At 37.7% G+C, this 15,029-nt stretch overlaps 1 protein-coding gene across 24 annotated transcripts in view; it reads right to left on the bottom strand.

Moving 5' to 3' along the window:
* HDAC9 (histone deacetylase 9) overlaps positions 1 to 15,029 on the bottom strand; it is a 480,477-nt gene that overhangs the window by 221,377 nt on the left and 244,071 nt on the right. For 9 of the 24 annotated variants that reach the window (XM_040545937.1, XM_040545942.1, XM_040545936.1 and 6 more), the window contains 4 exons: positions 11,914 to 12,155; positions 10,818 to 10,968; positions 8,295 to 8,421; positions 6,189 to 6,310 (listed from right to left, as the gene is read on the bottom strand). In XM_040545937.1, the coding sequence (XP_040401871.1) occupies positions 6,189 to 6,310; positions 8,295 to 8,421; positions 10,818 to 10,968; positions 11,914 to 12,155 (642 nt within the window). The remainder of the gene's footprint in view (positions 1 to 6,188; positions 6,311 to 8,294; positions 8,422 to 10,817; positions 10,969 to 11,913; positions 12,156 to 15,029) is intronic. The other 15 variants (XM_040545949.1, XM_040545955.1, XM_040545943.1 and 12 more) reach the window with 3 other exon arrangements.

Genomic DNA, 15,029 nt, shown 5'->3' with positions numbered 1-15,029 from the left:
TATTTGGCAGCTAAAACCTTTAATTAGAATTGTGGGTTTGAACAGATTTTTCAGTGAAACTATGTTTTGCAGGAGTTTGGAGAAGTGCAATCTTTACTAACCAACGTATTCTATTTTGGATGATATGATACCATGTGATTTCCACTTTTCGCTTCTCTCTCTGTTTCTCTTTTTGCCATCTTTTAGATGTTCTTGTTTATTTTTCTGAAAGTTTTCAACTGTCCCTGCCCTAGACACAGTAGAAGAAAAAACTTTGTTCCACACAAATCAAACAGGACTGTTTGCTACTGACTTCGAAGTGCTTCAAATTTTATATATAATATACTGTAACTTATTTATCCAGAAGGAAGAGACTTTCAAATACCATTAAAATCATTCCACTTCATTTTCAATGGACACTGTGCTCTTAAAATCCTTCAGATTTTAGGACTGCTTTTTAATTTAAGCTATGTTTCCATTAGGTTCAAAAGTAAAAAAGGTGTCTAGTATTGGATTACCTACTTACCAAAAAAATTATGCAAGCTACTTGTTAATGCTGATTTATAAAGTGTTTCTGAAAACATACATAGTTTGTGTAAGAAAATCTTTAGGTAAACACATGAAGCAGAACTTTGCAATTCAATTTTGGCTACACATCGAGCAGCAGCAGAAGAATTAGGATAGCATTTAGAGCAGGACTGTATAATTAGATAAGCCATCAAGAAAATTCAGTATTTAGCACAACAGAGCAATTAGTAGCAAGGGAGAAGGCGACATATATACAAGTAGTGGGATTTGTGCTAAAACAAAAACACAATGAAAAATCTTTATCCAGGCCATCTTGAAATTGAGTAAGAATAATCACCAATGTGCAACACCTTGTTTTCCTGCAATTAAAACTAAGTGTTAAATGAAGTATCCTAGAGGAACCAACTTGTGCTAACGGAACGACGGTGATGGTCTTTATGGGAATCATCGTAGAGACGACTCCTGTTGAATCCTGGTGCAGGCCTTGGCAGGCATACCAAAGCACACCAATGCAAGCTCTTTATTCTCTGACAGTGTCATTCAACCTACCCTACCATTCATCTGTATTTGCTTTTAAGCTATCTCAGAATATTTTCCCTCTCATTCAAGCCAAAGTGACACAACATTGCTTCTCACCCCCACTGTACAAAGCTACAGAACCTTGAGGGACCTAGAACAATGGCTGCAGCAGAGCACAGTAGCTACAACAGTATTACATTTCCTTAGAGCTGTTAGCTTCCAAGGGCTGAACTCAACTTTGGCCCACCCACTATACGAATCCAGAAGAAGCTGCTAGCAACAGTTTACTTCAAATTCACTCTTCAACTACAAGTGAAAGTTGCTTTGCTTACTACTGATTATGCCCTCTCAACTTATTGATAGTGAATTTAGTGAATTATATGGGAACAGAAGTCAAAAAAAGAAGGGCTGACAATCAGGACACCTCTTTTTTGTTTCTTACACTGTGGTAAGTGCTGGTGATTTTCTTCAGTCAAATCACCTAGACCAAATTTGTCAAGAATGCTCATTAACTAAGGAAACCAAGGACTGCAGGAAACAGGAATGCTTAGCATCTCTGAAAAGCAGAATAAAATGAGGAAAATTATATCATGTTTGCCTTCTTTCCCTGCTTCAATAAAGAAAGTGCCTCTCCCATTTGTTGTGCTTGCTCATAAACTCAGAGAAAAATAATGACTCTCTCTACTGAGCTTGACTTCTTCATTTTGGCAGACATGATAATTGAGGGTTTGTGATCCTCTAAGCCTATTTTTTTATATTGGAGACCAAAAGAAATCCAGCTTTTTCATATGATCTTACTTCACAGGAGAGTGTTTTCCTAGAAAATGCAAACAGAAATGAAATTTGGTGGCATGAAAGGGAAGAGGAGAAAAACTTTCACACATGAAACGTTTTTCTTCTCAGTTTCAACTGCACCAGTAAATTACTGAGTCACTAAGTGCAGAAAGAATGATGGTAAGGAAATATTCGAATTAATTTCTTCTTTGAAACAAAACAAAACTAAACTAAACAAAACAAAAACCTACATGTACCGAGTTCCCATTCAAGAATCTTTCACTCTTATTACACAGCTATGCTGTTATTCTGCTGCCTAATCAGGTTAACCTAATGTGGTTTTTACAAAGTGATCTTCATGACTGTGCAGCATAGCCTTCTTCCTCCCTTTCATCACAATGTTAAGCAATCCTTCACCTCCTCTTCTTTCCTGTATGAAATTACTTAATTTTCCCCCTCCAAGCTAGAACTTTGTACTATTTGCTATTTTTAAAAAAAAAAATAAAAAAGTTCTACATTTCCATTGAGCATGCTTCCAATTTTTGGAAAGTGAGCCACAAACATCTTCTCAAATAGTGCTATTGTGAGTGTTCCTCAGATCCCTGAGCAAAATGCAAGATGTAAGCTTACAAGGTCCATGAGCAAAAAAAGATTCAACTGGCATAAAACCAAAACAAATAGAAATAGTGATTCCCATTCCCATTCATGATTGTACTAAACTCATGAAAGAAAGAAAAAAAAAAACAGTTCATACTTTATATGCTGATGTCCCTGGAAATTTATTCCAACAAGAGACAAAATATGAGGCAAAATACAGAAATTCTACCACCAGCAACATTTTAGAAAAGCATGCATCTTTGGTTAGGGAACTAACCTTTATTGGAATTTACTGGCCTTTCCTGGTTTGCATCAACACTTGCACACAGAAAATGAAATGTTACAGGTTGAAGAAAATGCAAACGTTATGGCCACTTGCCAGGATTTCTGCATTTATTTCAACTAAGTTAAAAAAAAATAATAAATAAAAAATAAAAGTTTTGCTAGCTTTACAGTAACCTCTTCAAGTAGATAATATTTTCCCAGATAGATACACAATTGAATGATGGAGATCAGCAACCAAAAGTTCCCTATATTAAATGATCAGGTTTTCAAAAGTGCACAGCTCCCATTAGAGCTCTTATAGCAGTCAGTATGAATTTCAAAAGTGTTCAGTAGCTGGGAGGAATTTTCAAACCTCTCCGGGTAATTTAGACACATTAGTCTCATTGAAAGTTAATGAGCCATGTGCTGTTCAGGCTTTTGGGTGCTTTGCAGAAAACTCACATGTTGCAACAGGTATCCATGGTGAAGTCCTGGGCATTTTAAAACTTTGCTCTTACACTACTTGAGCCAAATTCTGCTCTCAGTAACAGATAGGTAGCTTCTCCTGATAGTGTATTTATCTGTTCAATGAAGCAATAGCTCCCCTTGCTCTGCTGTTTTTGAAAGTCTGTCAGCACAGAGCATCTGACTGTAGCTGTGCAAAGCTGCATATCCTGGCATCGAGCCCCTAGGACAGCCCCAGTTCTCCATGCAGCGAAGCTCTGTGAAGCCTGCTGCTGACAAGTTCTGCTGCATCTTGTAAGGAAAGGAATAATACACATGGCTGAGAGGTACGGGGTAACCACAGCCACTGCACTAGGATGGTAACTCTGGTACCTCACTGTAAACATAGACAGCAAGATTGTTAAGCACTTCCCTTGTTACCTACGTGTCCTATTAATCTAGATGCTAGAAGAATAAACACTGGACAGAACATTTTCCTCTTAACCATGGTTTATCTGCATCTATTTCAAAAAGATTAATAAGGAGCTGCCACTTCAGGACTAGTTAAGCCAAGGTTAAATAGATTACTGAGTAATTAAGCAAGAAAGTCTGAGGATTTGCAATGCCTGTGTAAGGCTCAGTGTTCCCCTGGTAGTGAATAACACATCAGGATGTCAGGATAGAATCATTCAGCTTTGCTTCTCATTAATCTGATCTTAGAGCAATCAATCCAATCAGAATTATCTTCCAAGGGCATTACATCAAAGTTGGAGAAGAGAAAGATACCTCTATTTTCTATATTATGCTTATGGAAAATAAAATTGAGAAGTAAACCAAGCCTGTGATGAAAGCCTAAAATGTGTATTCCTTTCCAAAGAGTGAAAAGAATGTAAGGTTTACTTTCACATGAATCACTGACTTCATGCAGGTTCAGCACCACAGAGGGTTTACCAGGAGCCAGTGGCAATAAGCGTTCATAGCCCAAAGGAAAGGAAAAGAGGTTCACCCCTCGTGGCAAAGGTCAGATTTCTGCAGGCTTATAGCCTGTCCATATACGTGAGTGTCCGTGGGACATCTTTGTCTGATAAGGTCCCATGAGGATGACACAGGCTCCAGAATGTCCCCTCTGCCTGGAGGATGGCCCTATAACCACTCAGATAAGATTAGGGTCATTTGATTTGTGTCAATCTGGTTCCTGTTGCTTTTACTCTCAACCTGATGAACAATCATTGGAACGTTTGTGGGGATGTTGCTGAAGGCTGGAATTACAACTCCAGGATAGAGAGAGACTGAACTTGTAAACAGGATATTTAACAGTTGCTACTTTCATGGATGCAGAGAGCTATCAAATACCTACCCTCGCTAACATACAATATGCTGGACACTACATTTCTATTTGCTTATCAAATTTACTATGTAAATGTCATAAAAATGGCTAATGATTACATTAGTATTTGTCTATTTATTCTGTAGATATCTTTTCAGAGAGTCATCAAGTCCTTTGTCCAATTTTGTAACTGATGCATTGCATGCCCAAATATTTGGAATAACATATAGAAAACATCTGGATTTAATTATATTATAGTCCTCTTACGCAGACAATGGGAATTGAATTAAGGAATATTTTGAAACCCCCACAGAGATATAAAAGTATTAGCAGCTGCACGAGAACTTTACTATTACAATGTTTGAAAATGTTTTGTTTTACAGATCAACAGTCTGACACATCATAAATATCAATCTTAACATTTAAGATATATAAACATGGAAAAAAAAATAAAACGCATTTCAAAAACATGTAGATAAATTCACAGCATTTAAAAGATGTAGAGTGTATTGTTTTGTTTAAAAAATGAAAATGTATTGCCTATTGGCACAGAACATATATGTTGTACAGTAGTATTAAGCAGAGAGACATATAAGGGCTCATTGTGACCAAATTGCCTGAATCAGATTTTTATAGAATGTTGTTATATTACCACATATTGTAAAAAGATCACATTAAATAATTCATCCAGAATAAATTAGCATTTTGCTTTTCATTCTCTCATTCTTTTGAAAATATTTGGGGGTATAACATGAGCTTAGAGAGTCTGCCCCAAAGTATTAGATGCAGACTGGGTTTTCTTTCTGAATGCATACTGCTTCCAAATGCCGCTTCTTTTCAAGTCAATACCAGTTTTGCAGTGAGTTTTCAATCTCCCAGTGGCTAAATCACATTCAAAGGCTTAGCACAGTAGGGGGTCAGACTTTCCCTCCGAATGTAACTATATCACTCAACAGCAGACTCATGCAATAAGAGATCTAATGTTTTCTTTTCTTTCTCTTTTTTCCCCTCTTAGTGTCTCCCTGCATTCCTGGATACCGGTCACTGCACCAAGGACCTGAGGCAACAGCCACATGGACTCCACCATCATCCTTCTAGCTTTATGATGCAGAAAAAGACAAGTCTACAGTTCACCTGCTGTCAAGAAAAACGGTTCATTTGCTAAATCCTTTGAAACATTCTGAAATGTTCAAATGAACATTCTATTGTAAATTATTATACATTCCTATGTGTAAAAAGCACATAAAAATGTGTGCATGTATATGTGTGTGTATGTAGATACGTGTATAAACTTTGGCAATCAAGGTCACAAAATATCATAATATTCCAATTCCACATCTTTCCGTGAATTCCCCTCACAATGTCCTGAAAAACTTTGTCTAAAGGCAGCATACCGTCTGAAGACAGATACTCTATCTACCATGCAAAAGAGAGACAGAGTTATTAAACCCAGAAGTTATATTGAGAAAAAGAAAATAATACCATAAAGATCCTTGAAATGATGGTTTGATTAGAAACTAAGCTTATCAGGACTGAAGCTTGCACTAGCTGTTAGCGTCGGGAAATACTGACTCTTGATACCGTGTGGTCAATCCAACCTTGTAAAGATACAGCCAGGACCTTTGAACTTACCCTTAGTATCATCCTGAACAGGTTTTGTGGATTATGATATATGCCTTGCTGATGGATAGCCTGGTTAAAATAGAAGGTGGGAGAATTACTGGGTAAGAGGATCGAATAAACTACTCTAACTCACCCGTTTTACGGAGTGGAAAATCATCCTTGGCATCCTGTGCTCCTGGTAAAGTGTATTTGTACGGTGGCGAGGCCCCACTCAGGGGTGGAGAGCTTTGATCCAGTGAGGTATGGTGGGCAGCCCTGCAGCAGACACAGAGAGGTCACAAATTAGCAGTCGCTGAGGTGACCAGCAGTAACTATCTACACATGTTGTACACATGTCTCAGCTGTGTTTATGTTCTTGTTCCTCTAAGTGTGCACAAACCACAGGCTCATGTAACCAATTTCACTTTTACTGTAAGTTATGGAACTCCTCGGGATTCCCAAGAATGTGCTTTTTGCACTCATTATAAAAGTCACATAGGATAAGAGTCATGTTGACCTACAGACAGGATCTGTCACCAGTTTGGGGAATTGACCATTTTAGATAGTTGCATTTTAATATGAACCATCTGAAGCGCAGCACAAGCCATTTAAGTCTTGTTTATTACATACAAATAGATGTGTATTGACCCAGCCTTTTCTAACAAAACGTGGGTGAATTTTCAGGGTGGGGTGTGTGTGTGTATGTGTGAGGGTGGGAGGTGCTGTTGGTATATAAGACTGAAAAAAATATTGAGTTACTACTATCTGTTGAAAAAAATGCAAACTATTTAGACAAGAGGAGACAGGGAAGCTAAATCCTTGCATTTAATTTCATTTTGGAAGTTTTCTGAGTATACCACTGCAGCACATAGCACTCACATCAGCAGAGAAGCTCCAAACTGAAGAACACTTGCTGACAACTGCTGAATGAAGGAAATAGTGTGGGCAGATCTTTCTGAATGTGGAAACAGCAAATTGCAAAGAAATTGCATCATTTGGCCTAGAGACAGGTTTTTATTTTTGGTTGATATTTTCATTTAGAGGGAGAGAGGGGGAAAGGAGGAAAACTTTCATACTTTGTATTTACCTAAACATCATTTTACTTGGCCTCTTACAGAGCCTCTCCCTTTGTTTTCAATGTAATGTGGCTAATCCAGTAATACTATGTCTCTGACAAAGAGAGGCACTAATGAAATGAGGCACTACTTTCCCTAGTGTAGCAGAAGACATCCCTCTGTAGAGCTTCTAGTTCTCACCCATCTGAAGACTCAGAACTAAGCTCAGACTATTAGTCCGGAAATCTTACTCAAGAGAATTTTCACATTACTTGGAAGAAATTATTTATTCTATCTCTACCAGAAACAATGTAACTGTGTATTAAATCATGTTACTGCAATGTTCTGATTAGCTCCAAATGGGAATTCCAAGGACAGGCCTTCAGTAATTCTTTTTAAAAAGAACAAGCACAAGATAAAATTCTAATGTACTATATGCATTTCTGTTTGTCCTACCGAAGGCCAGTTTGGGGATAATGTAGAAATCTTTTGGAAATGCAGTCAGATATTTTTTATTATTATTTTATTTAATGACTTCTAAGAATGTGTCTGTTGCAATGAGGAAGTTAGAAAGGAATTAATTAGTTAAAAATAAAGAAAAAAAAAACTCTTAGAATAGTAGTATATGCATTACAGGACCCAACAAAATCACTTGTTTCAGTTGCCTAAGCAGATTCTTATCAATGTTAAGCCATTGTCAGAATATGTAGTTTTGGACACTGAAATCCATCAGAGTTAGAAAAGTTAAAAAAAAACCACTATCCTTCTCAAAACCCTTGTGACTTACTTACATCATACAAATAACTTCACTGGGAAACCATCTCTTCACGAAGAAACAAGTTTTGTCATTGATTCAAAATCCAAGTAGATCAAATACAAATTGTTCTAAGTGCAAAAATTGAAGAGACTTGGGAAAATATCAAGTGTAATTGGAAAATCTGTGATGGCATCAAGAGATGAAGCAGTTGAAATAAAAGGTTTATACAAATTTCTGACACCATTGTGTTCTGTATAGCTCTCATATTATCACTGCCCACCGAGTACTCTTCAGTTCAACAAGATATATCAAACTTTTTGCTAATTTCTTGGCTGAATTTTCATCTTGTTCTGGAATTAAACTCTCAGCATCCCTGCTGGAGGATCTTTCTGACTAGTTAAAGTAGATACCTCAACATGGGAAGGAACCAGCCTAACACTGAACATACGTGTACCAGAGCTTGGGGTGGCGGCTCATGGAATGATTCTTCCCATTTGCTGGAGAGTCTTTTGTTGCCGATTTACTCAACAGGAACTCTTGAAGTTTCTGCTTCACTTCTGTACTGGCCACTGCCCCTATGACACACAATTAAACATATCTCGTTTTTACTTTAAAAATTACATTTTTAAAGAAAACAAAAACTATATCACAAAAAAAAAAAAAAAAAAAAAACAGTCCATATCCTTGCTGCTGAAAGTGTTAAAAAATTTAAAAAATATTGGTGGAAATCAGTCAAAATGAGATAACATTTGGATTAATGTTTATCTACAGAAGACTGAAGTTGGTCGTAACCCAAAAATCCAGTGAAGTCATAAAAGAATCTTTCATCGGTAGATGAGGCCATTTATCCAAGACCAGATATATCTAAAGAATTTAGAGCATTTCCTAATATTTTCCAAATCCAAAACAAATGACAGAACTAAAAAGATAGGGACAAAAGGACATTTTGAGTTAGCAGTGAAGACTGTTTTTTCTTTTTGTAAAATGATAGTAATAGCGCAGCAAATCTGCCCTTTGAACAGTTTGATTATGAGCAGAATTCTGTAAAAAGAGCCAGCAATGAGCCTTTTTATTCATGCCACTCAAGAGCCTCTACCTGTGATGTCTGAAAGATGGACCACAGAAACATGTTGCAGTTGATAACTCTACTCTTATGACACAAAAATGACAGAAAGACCAACACAACAGAAAGACATACTGCATTTTGACCTCTCTCAGTCACTAGCTCAACAGAGCAAAATCAGCAGGGCACGTCAGTGTCAGGTTAAACTACTGATTCCTACTTCCAGCATGGGGCAGGCTTCTTTACTCAGTCATAATATTCTTTGTAAAAAGGACATAAAAAAGGAAACAAAAATTATTTCAGTTTTCCCCAAACAGTGATAAAAAAGGGAAGAATAAAATGCTTCTTTGAAAGTAGCAGCACTAGGGAATACTGATACTCTAAGTATTTGGTTACCCAACAGCACAGCTAGCTGGTGAGCATGTCCCCCTGTGACCTCATTCCCATAAAATATCTCTACCACCCCTCAGTTTCAGATCCTAACTTCACTTTTTGTAGTTTCTTCCCTCCTCTACTCATTAAGCAGATCAGCAGCAGAATATGCTGGGGCTGGGCCTGGGGGTCACAAGTGCTGCAAGAAATCAAACTGTAAAGGGAACCATGGAGTTCACACTACTGCCCATCGTCTGGCATGAGCATAAATAAAGTCCAACTGTTTGTATGGATGCTGATTTTCACACTACCTATAGGATCCTTGGGGCTTCTTCCACCCTTGCCTTTCTGGGTCATTAGGCTGGTGGTTTGAAAATTATTAATGTTGCAGAGAGCAAGGAACCCAACTAGACCAGACTGAAGAGGATAAACGAACAACTTCAGATTGCTAATGCTATACCAAGAAAGCTTTCTTCAGACAGAGGAACAGATGTACCCCTCGCTTTCCCCCAAAGAATGTGAAAATAACACCACCACTGCCACCTAAACAAGAATTCTTTGAAAGCTCTGTTTGACAGCAGTATAATGCTTTCAGGGATTCATTGTTTACCAAAGTAATGGAAGCCCATGGACACCTTAATTTCTAGTCTACATTATGGTATACCCACAGCTGCTGAACTAATACAGTTTTCCACCCAAGAAAAAAAAGGCAAGAGTATATGATCCCTCTGAGCATTATGTACAACACTTTTCTCATATTGTCTCTGTTAGTTAATATCTTTTGCTCAACTAGGAGGCCAAATAACAATATCTCCTTGTGGCAGCTTCATTTTAAATACCTTCACAATCTATTTTTGCAACCTGATTTCTAAGCTGACCTGACAAAAGAGAATTATTTGTATCTGTCTCCCTCTAGTGAACACCAAATTCCAACAGCCTCCTTTATATCTGTCATTTACCTTACAGATATGCGTGAGCTAGAAATAACTCTTTGTTGGGTTTCATGAAATGGTATCAAAACCAAACACAAGGCAGTTTGAACACATATTGGTCTTATAACTCAGGCAGAATTATTCAGAAGTCTCAGCTGAAGATATTCTTAAACACTTTGTTATATTTTCATACTTGAAACAATGCTCAAATTACTTAGACAGTTATATGGCGTGATGTTTGGTAGCGATTTCTGTATTGCGAAATAAGCTCTTCAGAGAGAAATTCTCAAGTGAAGCTTTAGGCTTTCAAATTCCTTCTTATTTCATAAAAAGAGCTATCTACTTGACAGGCATATATACAGGTCTGCCAAGAAGGTGCTTTCCTGCAGTTCTGCAAGTCTGCACACAAAAGAGCAGTGTGTTTTTGTGGGTGCAACAGGTGGCTCTGCCTTTCTGCAAGCACAGCTTTGACTACTCTATAGTTGCAGATTTCACACAATAATAGAATTGCTTCAGATCCCTGTTCATTGTCCACTACAGCTGCAAGAAGGCATAAGGAAATATATTAATTTCATATTAGGGTTCATGGTACACTGGTGCTTACTTTCTCGACCTCTTTCTTTGCCTCTGAGGGGAGGAAGCTGCTGTTCCCTGCGATGCCTCTCCAGTTCCTGCTCTTGTCTCTGCTGCTCCAGTTTCTGCTCTTTTTCGAGAAGTTCTTGCTGTTGTTTAATGGCTAGGAGTTCCTGTTGTAACTTGCACAGAACAAAAAGACATGAGAAAGTGCAGTTTGCAGTGTTTTCTAGGTCAATCCTGGCCAAAATAAACCCGTTAAATAACTGAGTATTAGTGCTTTTCTGTGTGCTTACACTTCTTTTTACCTCCTAACTGCCTTTCCTGTCTTTTTAGCAGCATAGTGCATTACCAGCTGTCACTAAAATGAACTCTACTATCAGGTAGCAGCTGGCTGCTGTGGTTTCTCATCTTTCTCTTTTGGCAAAAATGCATGGAAACTGCATAACACTCTTTGCCAGTGTGTCACCAAACCCTGGCTGCTGTGCTCAGCTGCATTTGTCACGTTTGTCCAGCAGAAACGTAGCACAGTAATATAATGGCAAGTAGATCAGAAGAAAAAATATAAATAAAAAGAAAGGCAAGATCATAAATTCACAGCCAAAATCCATTATAGCAGTCCTACCATTGCACATGCAATCCCATAAATCTCTTTTTTTTTTTTTGTTATGTGAGGCAGCTCAGAGAAGAGTGAAAACACAAAGTTTGCTTGGCCTACCTCTGTTTTACAAATGCAAATGTTATGTACTTGTCTATTGATTTGATTTGTGGGCACAAATTCAGACAGCAGCTGAAAAAAGCAGTCTTTTAATATACTCAAAATTGCTCACACTGAAAAGACAGCCATATTGAAGTCTGGCTGAAAATTTAACATTGTGAAATCGGTAGTCTGATTTTCTGTGGATTTACTGACTTCGTGAGTTTGGGGAGTCTTATAACACTACTTTGATCTGCTGGGAACAACTTGCTGGCAGTTATTTTGCTTGAACATGCTTCTATCACCCAAACAGAGAGGAATAAGCACTCACACTCCATCTCACAGACACAGGAACACTCCCTTTAGCTGAGTCTGTCTCAGCATATTCAGTTTGCAAATATACTGAGGGAAAAATTGAAAATGTTGCTACCTTTATGTGCTCCTGCAGCTGGGCCTGATGCTGGCGGGTCAGGTTTTCATGCTGTTTCTGAAACTCTGCAATCAGCAGTTGTTTCTGAATTTGCTGCTGCTGCTGGATCAGAAGTAGCTCCTGCTGTAGCTGCTTTTCACGCATAATTGGGTCCACCATGGGAACCATCATCCTGAGATCGGTTCGCAAGTCTAATGGTGAGATAGGCTCTAATCCCACGGGAACCTCCGACTTCACATCCACTGAGGGAGGAAAACAACAAAACATATGCATGTTAAATATAACTGGAGAAGCAGAATAGAGATGATTCCTACTGGGTAAAAGAACAATTTCACTCAAAGACTCCTTCAATGTACAGAGCCAACATTTATGAAAACTATACAGTATGCAAACTTCTAATATTTCTACTAGCAACCAGAGATTTTCCAAACCATTTTATCATTTTCCAGAAAATGTCTGGAAACAATATTCCTGGATTAATATTCTGCTAAATAGATTAACAAGCAATTCACTTCTAAAACCATGTCTCAGCCTTCAGGAGCACTATTTAGTGAGAACCTCCCAGACTCTATGAATGCTTAACAACAAAGTGCTCTGGGCACTTCTTCAGCTTGATGTGAAGGCCTGTAGTTCTTTCTGGGTTGAAAGAGATTTTCTAAAAAGAGAAAGCTAGCATGTAGATTATCCAAAGATGGTGTTACAGACAGATAGCTATTGCATATAATATACCTGGCTTTGTAGCAAACCCACAGGAGTAACACACATGAAATTAGAGGAAAATATTGGACACACAACATGAGAAGGATTAATACAGCTTTTTGGAAAATCACCACTGTGCTTGGAGTAGATTAGGCACCGTACTCTATGTATGTCTTTCAAGAAAATGAAAATACGTTAGATTATTTCAATTTGCTGCCATAATGGTATATATTATTAATCCAGCATTAAAATGAAGAATGAAGAAGACTGTGGGCTTCCATCTCCTGATTTAAACAGAAGGGACTAAAAATCAGAAGAAGAGAGAGAGATTTGATGATTTTCACTATACTTTTAAAGCTCATGTTTTCATATTAAGAGATGAGACAGAGCATAACTTTACCTGTTAAAAAAAGAACAAAAAACTAGCAAGTATCATTTTTACAAGAGGAAAACAGCACGTCTGTGATAGTGCTTAGCAGTTCTGATTCCATCCACTAGAGGACAGTGGAATACAAACACATTAACTGCAATTCCTGCTACTCAACCAGAAAAATAGGATTGTTAACTGGAAACAAACATGATGTCAGGAAATGACCAGGGAATAAGACGGTATACAATTTTTCTCATTTTATTCTGTTATACCTGTATTTGTTTTCCGCGAGAAAACCAAAAGGAAGCAGTGAAAAAATCTAGCAAACAGGAGCAGTAAAGCTGCAGAAGTTGAAACTGTAGCAAACAGTCAGAACTGAACTCTAACTGCACAATAACACCTACTGGCATAAAATATACACATTTACAACAGATTTTTACAAAAAGAAGATGTGAGGCACCAGATTTCTTTTACTGACCATATTCTCTCATTGTCAATATTCTGGAAACATTTGCTAGGTGTTTTTTTGTTGTTGTTGTTTTGTTTGTTTTTTTTTTCTTTTTTAATCCTAGCAACTGTGATTGTAAACCTCAGAACATAATTTGTCTTCTTAACCTGTTATCCCAACAGAATGATTGTGTCTAAGTGCTTACTTTTGTTCTGAGACTAATCGCTAAATTATAAAAAATCACCTTTAACTTACAAAAACTACTCTTGATTATAAATAATTGCCCCAGACCAAGAGAAAAAGACAGGCAAAGCCCCAGCCTTTCATCCCATTTATTCAGCAGCAATCCACATTCCATTTGTCTAGACTAAATATAGCTGCGTTTATACAAGAAATCAATAGTGCTTGCAGAGAGCAGAGCAAAGACATGAATATTTCATCAAACTCCGAGAGAAATGGCAATCAGCGAACTGACAGTGCTGTGCAGGCTCACTGCCCCTCCAGATAAGTCTCCAGCACTTGGACAATGGCTTGCTGCCTGCAAATCACAATCTTATCATAGGCGCTCTGCTATTTTTAACATTAATTGCAATGTAGGTGACAAAGGCTTATCATGTTTAAAGTGGAGAGACGGACTTTCTTACAGCTTCTGTGACAGGATAATAAGCCTTACTAGGAGCAATAATAGTAACCAGAGCCGTGCGAACCCTGCAGGGTTTGGTTTGCAATAGTGTTTGCAAACCGAACCCTGCAGTTGATTTTGCAGATACTGGCTACAAATCAACCCCTACAAGTCCTCATGGCAAGTCAGTCTGATTACACCTCCTACTCCTGCTGAGCATCCCACCTCTTCGTTCTAAGAGCTCTTCTCTGTAACTGTGAGGGGAAGACTCGAGACTTTTCTAACAATGGAAATTTCCTTCCACAATTTGTAAAATGGAGAACTGAAATCAAGCTCAGTTTGATAAGATACAGATTTTCAAGAATTTTTACACACTCAAATAATAAATCTAATACCGGAACACCTAATTCATCAGATTCAACTTTAACTCATACATTAATGCAGGAGAAAATAAACATTAAAGTATCCCTAGAGGCTTGAATACATAGAAATCAATATAAAATCTTTCATGTCATTTAAAAGCCAACATTTACTGACAAATAAAGACAAGCAGTATTTCCTGTCATAAATATTGCTAACAGTAAGTTTACCTCCAATTCTACTAATAACTGTTGACACAGTAGCTATTGGCTTTTGGTGGTAATTGCTGTCTTAAAACTCTAACAGTTAATAGCGAAGTTGATAATAGTTAACCTCCTCAGCCAGATGATTCTCAACAAGTAACCATAAAGCCACCAAACAATACTGTGTTACTGCCTGCTGATGCCACAGGCCATTTACATTCTTCTTACTTGTTATCAACTGACAAGGAAGAGACAAAGAAGCCCTGTGGAGTTACATCAGTGTGAAAAAAACGTGTAATGGAGCAGAGAATCAGAATCAGTGTCTTTAAAAGCTTTGACTTTTAGCTGAAGCATCTTCTCCCCACCACCCCAACACGATTTTAACACTAGAAAGACCAAAGGTGATGCAAGATG

Source organism: Cygnus olor, chromosome 2 (assembly GCF_009769625.2).
Source record: "Cygnus olor isolate bCygOlo1 chromosome 2, bCygOlo1.pri.v2, whole genome shotgun sequence".
NCBI lineage: Eukaryota > Metazoa > Chordata > Aves > Anseriformes > Anatidae > Cygnus > Cygnus olor.
The sequence above is the reverse complement of the archived record's forward strand: the minus strand, read 5'-3'. Positions and strand labels throughout refer to the sequence as shown.